At 43.0% G+C, this 12,008-nt stretch overlaps 1 protein-coding gene across 11 annotated transcripts in view; it reads right to left on the reverse strand.

Annotated features, from left to right (window-relative positions):
- Positions 1-12,008, reverse strand: part of MTA1 (metastasis associated 1) — a 148,040-nt gene that overhangs the window by 65,845 nt on the left and 70,187 nt on the right. For all 11 annotated transcript variants that reach the window (XR_009757874.1, XM_061584418.1, XM_061584379.1 and 8 more), the window contains 4 exons: positions 9,758-9,873; positions 7,513-7,664; positions 4,863-5,052; positions 4,138-4,227 (listed from right to left, as the gene is read on the reverse strand). Coding sequence is in view for 10 of the 11 variants with exons in the window: in XM_061584418.1 (XP_061440402.1) it covers positions 4,138-4,227; positions 4,863-5,052; positions 7,513-7,664; positions 9,758-9,873 (548 nt within the window). In the remaining variant the exon portion in view is untranslated. The remainder of the gene's footprint in view (positions 1-4,137; positions 4,228-4,862; positions 5,053-7,512; positions 7,665-9,757; positions 9,874-12,008) is intronic.

A 12,008-nucleotide genomic window follows, 5' to 3' on the forward strand; every position in this document is an offset into this window, starting at 1 on the left:
GAATGCTCGGAAGCCTGTCTTGGCCACTGCCAGGAACGATGATCGCAGGCCGTTCAGACGCCTCACCCCATATTGCGCGTTCCAGCCCTTTCGAGGAGCGGGGCACGAGGCCGCAATTTTTGAGCCACTGAGTTCCATTCCTCCAGAGGAGTTTGGAACAGACAACATTACCCAGGCAGAGGTCAATACCAGGGACGTAGAGGTGCCTCAACATCTTCATATCGTGGAGGGCCTCGCCAGCGCAGACAATACTGATGCGATACCGGTCAGTGGCAGATTACTTCTGTTTGCAAACCACTGGCTGCGCCTGACACAGGTTGCTTGGATCAGAGATCTTTTTCATCACGGCTAAGCACTGGAGTTTTGGACAACCCCTCCGGACAGATTTCATCATTCTCCTTATCCCAAGGCTCCACCCAGGCACTGCATCATGCAAAAAGCTATACATCACCTCTTGGACATAGCAGCAATAGAGCCTGTCCCTACAGCAGAGAGGTCGGAAGGGGTGTACTCCCTCCTGTTTGCAGTGCCCAAACGAGATCTGTCGTGGAGGGTGGTGTGGGACCTCAAATTCATCAACCGTTTTGTAAAGTATCATAGGTTCAAAATGGAGTCCTTCCATTCCATTACAGACAGCCTTCACGAAGGAGACTTCCTGGCTTCTGTCGACCTAAAGGAAGCGTACCTCCACGTGCCTATTTGCATAGCTCACAGAAAGTTTCTTCCGTTTGCCTTCGGCCCCCAGCATTTTCAATATCGGGCGATGCCTTTCGGTCTTTTGTCTACTCCGAGGGTCTTCACCAAGGTGCTACTCATCCTGGTAGCTTATCCCCGCCTTCAAGGGGTGCATATCTACCCCTACTTGGACGATCTATTAATACAGGCAAGTTCCAGGGAACTGGCTCATTTCCATCTGACCCTCACTCTTCATGTTTTGCGGACCCATGGCTGGCTAATCAATCTCGACAAGAGTCATCTCCAGCCAACCCAACAACTACAACATCTAGGGGCAAGACTAGACACCGTACAGGCGATGGTCTTTTTGTCTTCAGACCGCATCGCAGCCATCAGAGACATGGCACGCCTGTTGATGTTTCATCCAAGTGCAGATGTGATGCTTCTAGCAAAGGCTCTGGGCATGTTGGTGTCCACCATCCACATTGTGCCATGGGCTCGAGCTCATACTCGCCAACGTCAATGGGCCTTATTACCGTTTCAGCAGGACATTGCCAGGTCCAATCACCGAACAATCATCTTGAATCATGCACTGCGTCTTTCCTTCCGCTGATGGACGATGGTTCAAAATCTCAACAGGGGCACTCCGTTCAGAGAACCACACAGGACTGTTGTAACCACAGACGCCAGTCTCACTGGCTGGGGAGCCCACTGCAACTCCCAGTTTGTTCAAGGGGTTTGGTCCGAGGCCGAGCGGACTCAGAACATCAGTTGGTTGGAACTGAGAGCTGTCCACTTAGCTCTTCTTCATTTTCAGTCTTTGTTCCCCTTGGACCATGTCCTCATTTGAACGGACAACACATGTGCAAAATCTCATTTAAACAGACAAGGGGGCACCAGGTCTCATACTCTACAGAACCTAGCCTACCAAATATTCGACTGGGCAGAAAAAGTCTGAAATCTTTAAAAGCAGAACATCTCCAAGGAATTTGGAATGTGACCGCCGACTGGCTCAGTAGACAACAGATCTTCCCAGGAGACTGGAAACTTCATCCACAGATATTCCTTCTTCTCCAATGTCGCTTCGGCATTTGCTCAGTGGATCTGTTTGCCTCCAGTCTCAATTCCCAGCTACCCAGGTATTTCACACAATACCTGGATACAACAGCGGAAGCGGTGGATGCACTATCGATACTGTGGCCAGACGGCCTGCTGTACGCCTTTCCCCTAATACCACTTCTGGCCAGAACTTTGAGGAAGGCGCGATGTGAGTGGGCCAAACTGGTTCTGATAGCCCCATACTGGCTCCGTCGGCTGTGGTTCTCGGACCTCCTTGCCATGTCAGTGACAGACCCTTGGACGCTCCCAGTCAGGCCAGACCTCTTATCACAGGGGCCAATATGGCATCAGGACCCCAATTGGCTCAATCTAACAGCTTGGCTTTTGAACGGGGACATTTGAGGTGCGCAGGCCTATCTGAAGAAGTAATTGACATTATACTGGCCTCTAGACGACCATCTACCACTCGTATATATCAGCATACTTGGGTAGCATTTTCCAACTGGTGTGCGTCCCAAAAACTCCTTCCCTCTCAAGCCACAATACAACAGGTGTTGCAATTCCTCCATAAAGGTCTAAGGATGGGGCTTAAGCCCAACACCTTACGTCGACATGCGTCCACTTTATTGTCCATTCTATCAGTTTCATCCACTGATACTCCTATTGCATCGCACCCGCTTATCAAACGTTTTCTGAAGGGAGCCGCTCTACGTTCGCCAGCTGTGTCCCATCGTTTCCCTTCATGGAGTTTGTCAAAGGTTCTGCAGGCTCTCCAACGCCCTCCCTTTGAACCCCTTAGGACTGTACCATTACGTCTGTTATTGTTCAAGGTCTTGTTCCTGATTGCGATCACCTCTGTGAGAAGAGTCTTGGAATTGGGCACATTGTCTTCTGCATGCCATCTTTGTGTTTTTCATAAGGACTCTGTTGTACTGTGGACAGATCCCTCCTTCCGTCCCAAGGTCAACTCGGCCTTTCATTGCAATCAGGACATCGTTCTTCCCTCCTTTTGCCCGAATCCCAACCATCCCCTGGAGAAGGCTTGGCATTCGTTAGATGTTCGGAGGGCCCTCAAGACCTACTTGTCCCGGACCCAGGATATAAAACTAATTGAGTCCTTGTTTGTATCTTTTCATCTGCGATCTATGGGGAAGAAAGTAGCTAGTTCTACCTTGTCTCGCTGGTTGCGCACATGTATTACTTTAGCTTATGAGTCTCTTAAGCTTCCTATTCCCTCTAGAATAACAGCGCACTCTACTAGGTCAGCAGCCACTATGGCTGGTTTTGCCACCAACGCTCCCCTTGCAGACATTTCAGGAAAATATCATTAAAGTAGGGATGGCTAACTTATGGCCTTCCTGATGTTGTTGGATTCCAATTTCCATCAACCCCAACCAGCATGGCCAATAGTCAGGGATGATGGGAGTTGTAAGCCCACCAACATCTGGCCACAGATTAACCACCCTTGCATGAGATAAAATGATATATTTTCCTTCCACAATTTGAGGAAAATCCTAATATTAAAAGGTAGTTTATAGAGAAAGCGAAATGTTCTCATCATCACACTGGGTAGTATTCAACTAAAAAGTTGCACTAGCATAATGGGATTCCCCCCTCTTCTCCCCTGGCGTCTGTGCCATCCCCAAATCTGATCTGGAGGGTTGAGAGAATCCCCAGAACAGATTTAGGGGGCATGGGGGGAGAGGAGGGGGAGACTATTCCATTGCACAAGGAGAAATCCTTGTGATCCACTCAGTGCTATACTGAATACAACCCACAATGTCCTAATATTCCAAAACATGTAATCAAACAAACACATAGTACAAAATCTTCAAGAAATGATCCTAGGAAATATTTGGACAGCTCTAATATATTTTACCAAACTAGCACTGAGTTGTATTAAATAGTACGATAATTAAAGCCAAGAAAACACAAGCTTCCAGTCTGGAAAGTCAATTTCTCATTATCAGTTATTTTCTCTGCTTATGATTAAAGGCTGAAAGATGCTGCATTTTCCCCAAGTACAACCAGTGCAAGGGGCCTACGAGAAAAATTGCAGGATTTAGTTTAGTTTTATTTATTTAGGAAATGTGTACACTGCGAAGTGTATACACTGCAACCACTACACTATGGGCAACCCTTTCCTTTCTCCCATACAAGAAAAATGGCATTTATCCCTTGGGAGAAAAGTCAAGTGTCGTTAGGGCCAATCTTGTGGTGCAGACAGAACTAGGTAGTGATATAGCTAGGGGGGTTATTATGGGAAGGAAAACAGGGTCACAGAGAAGATAGGAACTTTCTATCCTTTAACCCCCATTTGCTTGTCAAATATGATACTTTTTGCTAGTGAATAATATTATTATAATTTAAGCTATACAAATAAAAGCATGTAGGTCTATTTACCTAGATACCGAAGTACTGCTTCTAAAGGTTTTCTGATGACTTGTTTTAGTAACAACACATTTTCTGATGCTTCTGGCAAACGACATGCACCTGAAGACAATATTGAAACAAATGATACTTTATTTCTATACTACAAACAAATAAGTATCTTTCATGTCAAAGTCAGTTTTTAAAAAATATTTCAGTATAAAGGAAAGCTACACAAGGAATGCACAAACAATAATATTTAATACAAGTGGGACCTGAAACACGATGTTGCAATATATCCCCAACCCTGAAAAAAGTACTCCTGCCCAGCTTGGAGCAGCAGCATTGTAGTACTGTTCAAGGCTCGGAGGAGGACGAGGTCAGGAGTGGGAAAGGGATAAACAATTATTGTCTTGATCCTCCAGGCCTTCTTCTGCTGTGCTAAATAGCGCTGGAGAGCTGCCAGCTCCAGTTGTGAGCATTTTATAGCTATATAGGGGGTTGAAACGCCATTTTACTCTCTCTTCCTGCCTTTCATTTTCCTTCTTTCCATCACCTTTCAACGGACAGATGTACAATTCATATCCTAGCTGCTCTCAACCATAGACTTATTTGAGAGTCACCCATTCTGCCTGGCTTCTGGTTTCTTTAGACCCCATTCCCTCTCACTCTAGAAGTTCAACTGCTATCAGAATTCTGGCAGTATAGGTTCTTGACAGGCAGGTAAGTTAACTTTATGCAATTAGTAGAAGACTCACATTCTGCTTTGATTGCTGCACTGTTGATAGGCATATGAGGGTGCCGTGCTGCATGCCATGGACGCAAGATGTCTCTGCATAATCGTCTGGCAAGTCTGGTCAGCTTTGTTGTGTGTAAATAGAAAGCCTGCCGTGTTTTCATGGCAAACTTGGGGCTCCCGCCGTTTCTCACGGGCGCACTGTGAGGACTCTGGAAAATTTGGTTAGAAGAGTTCCTTGAAAGAAAATAGGTTATTTGAGTGCTGATCTATGCAGTTACATATATGAAATCTAAGCCCATGCAGAGCTGTGGAACTGTTAATCATCCCAGAAGCATGAAGGCCCAGAACGAGCCCAGAAAAATTGGAAGGGGGATTTTTCCTATCTTTTTCCAGGGTCCCTTCTTCAATTTTTCCAGTGGAAAAATTAGAAATTTGGAGAAATGGGAGAAAAGACCCTCTTATAAACTTTTTTCCTTTTAGAACAATGAGTGAAGTGCTTTTTGAGGGAGGGTTTTTAAAAAACAGCCATACTTTACTGCCTCAAATTAACTACATAATAACTATGTCAGACAATTAAACAGGCAATTAAAATCCCTGTATAACATCGGCATGCACAGCTCAAATCCTATTCTGTTAGACTAGAGGCAGGCATTACTTCTTGGAAACAGTTTGAAAGAGGGACAGTTACTTATAGTATGCCATTCCACTGCCATCTCATAGATTTTCAGGTTTTTGGACAGTTGTTTCTTCTATTTTTGGACAATGCTGACTGTGGAGACTGTTTCTAAGGTCAAATAATAATTTAAAAAACCCTCTTCCCTTTGTTTACTATTTTTTTTTCTAGTGGAAATGGTGAATTTGCAGCATAGTTTGCTAGTACACCATGTAGATATATGATAGCTATGAAAAAGGCTGCCTTGAATGACAGGAGACAGAGATAGGCATGGCAAACAAGATATGTATAGGTTATTACAACAGTAATGACAGACTGCAGGAAAACAATGGGACTTTAGCTAGAAGATACAAATTCTGTAAATCTTTTAAAATTATATATGACCAAATCATGTGAAAACAACAAGTCTGCCACTCATAAAAGACCAAAATTGCTGCCAAATGCACTCTTAGTGATGACAAGGCTAAACCCATTCATTGTAGGTACAAGTATTCAAGAGGAACAGAACAGAGCAGATCCTCATCCTTGGACTCAGTAAAATAGATAAACAAGATTAATTTGTGTCCATATAACTTTCTTCTAACAGGCTTTTATATGCATTCAAAAGAACATCTTTGCTGCGGGCTTGAGGCACTCACGTCATGCTGGATCCCCCAAAACACAGCCATACTTCATGGTGTAGTATCCTGTTGCTGCCTTGAGAAAAAATGTATCTCCACTACAGCAAGCAGATGGATGCTGTTCACTAATTATAACGGCACAGTGAACCAAGGCTGTCAAGGCCATCGTGGCCACCAGGATGCCTTGAGGATGCAGTTTGTCGTGTCCCAACTGATCTTGTGGAGTGCCAATGGATGCAAGAGAAGAAATGGAAATATGTACATAAAAGCTCCTCTCTGTATCAATTTGTCACTTAAGAGATTGAAGATCTGCTCTTCCAATGCCTCTGCAGAAGCAGCAGCATATGGTGTTAGCATTACAAATAAGTCTATACTTGGTCAGCCCAGTTCTGAAATAGTGGGCACAGGGCAATAGGCTGCAAGGACTGTTTGTGAGCTCTCTCCGCTTCCCCACTGAGAGCATTTGATATTATGTTCTGCACACTTCCCAAGTGGATATCATGGTGCATATATGGTCCTAGCCTCATGGCTAGGCTAGGTTTGCTTGTTGGTATAAACTGTGGTGGCTGCGGCAGCCCCCTTATAATAACAAGGATCATTGTGATAGCCGTTATCAAGCCCCTTAGTCCTATTGGCTAAGTAGGTGCAATGTTAAAATAATTCTAAGAGAATGAAAATGGGCAACGGAATCTTCTCACAAAATATAAGTCCGTTGCAGCTTGTCCCCACGTGAATTGCACTTGAGATTTTAGGATCCAGGAAGCGAGAAACATGATGGCCACAGGCCAAAATTAGCTATAGACTGTGATACAGAGAGAAAAACAGATGCAAGAACCACGGGGGTCTGAGGAAGAGACAGGCAGAAAAGCAACGGAATTGAACAAGAGAGAGAAAGAGCAAAACAGGAGCATGAAATTAAATAATAATAATAATAACTATTATTTGCATTTATTCATTGCTTTCTACAAAACAAGTCTCAAAGCAACTTGCATATTCTTACAAGGATGCAAGAGGAAGAGAGAAAAAAAGAGTGCTAGCCAATAAAGAATGCTGGCTGAGAGCCAGGACCAAGTAGGAGGAGAAAATGAGAAAACAATGTTTAGCAGAGGTGGAGTCTGTTAAGAAAGTAGGATATTACTAAAAATGTGGGGCTAATGACAATCTGCATGCAGGGACAGAGCTGCCACATTTTTGGAATTTTTTTAAAGCTACATGCACTAATGTTCACTGTGCCCCCTCCATTTATGGCAGCTCTGAGAGAGAATGGCAAAATAAGGTGGAGTTCTGGTCCATCTCAGGGGATTTTTTTTGGCCTACTGTCCAGTGAGGAATGACAGTGGGAGGCTGGGGCCTCTGCCTGCTAACTGAATACTTACCAAATTGTTTCGATTTGGCCCTGGCCGCTCTCCATCTAGCCGTGTTGGCATTTTCAAGCCTCCATATTTTTTCCAGTATGTCCAGCAAGATGCACAAAGACGACATTGCATGTTAGGAGGACCCCAAGAATACCACTGATGAGATTGTGTCACTAGGAATAGCAAAAATGGACATTCATTAGGACTTAATCTGTTGAGATTCTTTGCTATTGCAAAAGAGAAACCACCCAACTTTCTAGTATATAGGAGCAGCAATTGCATACAGAAGGCTTAGTTTTGTGTTATTATAGCAAAATTACTTTGTTGTACTCAGAAACATAATTACCTCTTACATTTTGAAAATAACATGCTTAAGTTTGTTATGGAAATTGAGGGCAGTTTCTGCAAGTCATTTTGCTAAATCTGTGCAATCTGCACCTTTCCTGGGTTGATTAGCAGGCAAACTGACTTGCTCTTCTCAAGGCTCTTCCTATTTTTATTTATTTATTTATTATTTGATTTATATCCTGCCCTTCCTCCCAGTAGGAGCCCAGGGTGGCAAAGAAAAGCACTAAAAACACTTTAAAATATCATAAAAACAGACTTTATATATATTATAAGAAAACATCTTTAAAAACATTTTTTTAAAAAGCTTTAAAAACATCTTTTTTTAAAAAAGAAAAGGTTTAAAAACATTAAAAAGCAATTCCAACACAGACACAGACTGGGATGAGGTCTCAACTTAAAAGGCTTGTTGAAAGAGGAAGGTCTTCAGTAGGTGTTGAAAAGATAACAGAGATGGCACCTGTCTAATATTTAAGGGAAGGGAATTCCAAAGGGTAGGTGCCACAACTCTAAAGGTCTGTTTCCTATGTTGTGTGGAACGGACCTCCTGATAAGATGCTATCTGCAGGAGGCCCTCACCTGCAGAGTGCAGTGATCGACCGGGTATATAAAGGATAAGATGGTCTTTCAGGTATCCTGGTCCCAAGCTGTATAGGGCTTTGTACATCAAAACTAGAACCTTGAACTTAGCCCAGTAGCTAATAGGTAGCCAGTGTAATTCTTTCAGCAGCAGGGTGACATGTCGGCAATACCTTGCCCCATTGCACCAGCTGCAGCTTCCAGACCAACCTCAAGGGTAGCCTCCCATAGAACGCATTATAGTAATCCAGTGCACGGACAACAGCAGTCAGGCTATTCCAGTCCAGAAATGGTACATAATGAGACCACTCTCATCCATGATTTGATTGTGGATGAAGTTGCCAATTTGGTGTGTATTACCGAGACCTGGGTGGGTGAGCTTGGAGGGGTTGAGCTGACCCAGCTTTGCCCACCTGGATACTCGCTGCAGCACCAGCACAGGCTGCAGGGATGGGGGGAGGAGTTGCTGTGATCTACAGAACTTCCATCTCTGTCACCAGGAAACCACTCTGTCTTGGAGCTGGCTGTGAGGGCCTGCGCCTGGTATTGGGCCGAGGAGACAGTAAACTAGGGTTGCTGCTGGTGTACGCTCCACCCTGCTGCCCGGCAGCTTCTCTGAGCTGGTGGAGGTCATCTTGGCTGTGGTGTTGGAGGAGCCCAGAACGATAGTGCTGGGTGATTTCAATGTCCATGCTGAGGCTGCCTCTAGTGTTCTGGCTTGGGACTTCATGGCCTCCATGACAACCATGGGGTTGTCTCAAGTTGTTACTGTATGTGGCTACTCATTATCAGTACCTTGATATTAAATTGTGATTAGAGTAGCTCATCCAGATCCCCATGTCAACATTAGTGGATCCAGATGGGCTACACTAATCACAGTTAGGCAAGTCCATATAGTCTTATGCAGGAATTTGTACCTTCCAGACTTTCTTTGGGTGCCCAGATATGGTAGGATTCTCCATTCTTCTGGGATGTTTGAGTGTAGTCTTTCTCCTGGCTTCAGACTGCAATTCCCCTGCTCCCACTTTCCTACTTTACTGGACTAAATGATGCCAAGGGACACAGTGGCAAGCCCAACCCTGTATCACTCTCTCACTTTCCTCTCCTAATGGTGTACTTCTAAGCATCAGGGCACAGCCAAACCAAGCAGGGTCTCTACAGGAAGCAGAAGAAGACGGGTGGGGTGGAGATATTAAGTGTCTGGCTCCAAGTCACAGATTTAAAATATGTATCTACTCTAAAAGTAAAAAGGGTACTTAAACTGGACTTACATCCCCTTATTAACCATTCAAATACATATTTCTTGTTCTTGCACAAATAGCTACATTCACAAATAACTTACTATAGCAGCTTTCACAAGCTCGTCCTGTTCCTGTGTTCTGTGCTTGAACTCCTGTACCATTTACCACTCCTGGTTTGATATTATTTACATTGATCTGGTTGGGGTTTGGCTTGTTACTTAACACACAAAACAAAAAGGGAGAAATAGTTAGATTATGGAAGCATGCAATATTTTGATGAGACTGCAGACATGGTAAATATTGAGTATCTCCCATTTCTAATGGTTCTCATATAAGGGGGGGTGGACTTGATGGCCTTGTAGGCCCCTTCCAACTCTACTGTTCTATGATTCTATGATAATATTCTCATTTAACCAGAGAAGAATGTCCTGTACCCAGTTCCCCTCCTGTCAGATTACACTGCATTATCACCTGTATTATTACCAAAGACATCATTATTATCTACTATCAATAACCAATTCTTCAGAGAAATTGTCAACTACTAATTTGGGATCCCAAAACTTTTTGGACTGGGGCAGGTACTTTTGGAAATCTAAAAAACTGTTGTGGACACCACAAAATACCTATTTCCCAGAAAAAAATAATGCAGTTTTTCATCAGAAGCCCCTCCCCCAAATCCCAAGCAAACCATTACACCCACCCCACAAATAAAATAGAGACCAAAAAGCAAGAAAAGGCAACCTCCTCCCAACAACTACATTCTTCCAAAAATTGGAAGAGGTAAGGGCCCCCAGAAGGCACTAAGAAGGGTATCTGAAGGTATTGTGGTTGCAGACCCCAGGCTAATTATATAAGGCTATTAACGGCTCAATGGCTTTTTGAGATTTGATACAGTAAGATGTGTAGAACCTTTTTTGTCTGATAATTGCAGTGTTGCTGTGCATAAGGTACTATAGTGTGAGTTAGTTTGATGGTAGATTCAGGCTAATAGGAGAGTAAGTCTCATTGAAACCAGTAGTGTTAACTTCTGAGTCAAGATAGACTGGACTGCGTATTTCCCTGTGGATAAAAGAATCCAGCAAAAAACCCATAAAATATATTGTAACTTATGACAAATATTGATTTTGGGCCCATGTTTTCAGTCCTATTGGAAGAGGAGACAGGCAGCATAGTAATGTGGCTTATGTTTGCTCTCCCTACCATTCTGAAATAAATGCTCCTTTAAAACCAACTGTGTTCATGTTCAAGGGAGCTATGCACCTTAACTTGGGAATCCCTTCCCAGGCCTCAGGCAGCAAATGGCTTGGTCTAGCCGTGTGGATGACAGATCTTTAACTGGTTTGGGATAACAGCTACCCTTGCCTTGAAGAAGGTTGTGGTCCACGTGTTTTTTGCTTTGTTTGCAAGACATTAAGTAAGGGATCTCCCAAGACAACAGAAACGGTCTTATAAAATGGGCAATTAAGCCATTTAGTCCAGGTGCTTTGTTTCTTTTCAACCTTTTGATGTGGATTTTTAAAATTACTTCATAGTTGATCCGCCCCCTATATCCCTTACTGGCCACTTAGATCTGTGATGGAAGTTTTGGTGGTGGTCCTGGATGCCCCTGGGGCAAAGTCTGCTGTGACTCCAGGACGTGCCCTTAGCATTCTGGTACCAATTTTGAAGCTCCAACGTTGTTATGTTTTCACTGCTTGTTGAAAACTTTTCTCCCAGTCCCTCCCAAATTAGTCCATTTTATTTCTGAAGTTTTTAATTCTTCTTAGCTTCATGCTTTTAATATTACTTTATCATTTGTATTATGTTTTAGATTCTGTCTTGTACACTGCTTGGGTATTCTTTGAGTGTAGAGTGGTTTAAATTCTAAAATAAATAAATAAAATTTCCAGCAATACGTTTCTACGAACTATTATTAGTGTCCGTCAGTTTAGTAAGTCTAAAGAATGTAAGCCTTCCCTTATCTGAGTTACTCTTGATATATGCAAATAAACATAATTTTCAAACTCAGATAATATTGCAGTAGTCTTATTTTATCTGTCAGTCCTATTGATGGGAGGAATTTATATTCTGTTCTTCTCTCAGATAGCATATTAGCAGAATAGAATGTTTCTCATTGTTTACGTCTATTAATGTGTCCTATGTGTAATGCCTGTCTTGAGGACTTCAGCTCATCTACTATTTCCTTAATGTGGGCGTTCATTTTGTGTTCTGTTTCTAGTATTATAATTTTGTCCATCAAAGCCTTTGTTTATTTCTCTTATTTAAATAGATTGCAAATATAATATTTGACCCCTGACAAAAGCTACCATCTATAAAGCACCAATGACAAAAATGTCCTACATGGCAGATGTG

Source organism: Rhineura floridana, chromosome 1, assembly GCF_030035675.1.
Source record: "Rhineura floridana isolate rRhiFlo1 chromosome 1, rRhiFlo1.hap2, whole genome shotgun sequence".
NCBI lineage: Eukaryota > Metazoa > Chordata > Lepidosauria > Squamata > Rhineuridae > Rhineura > Rhineura floridana.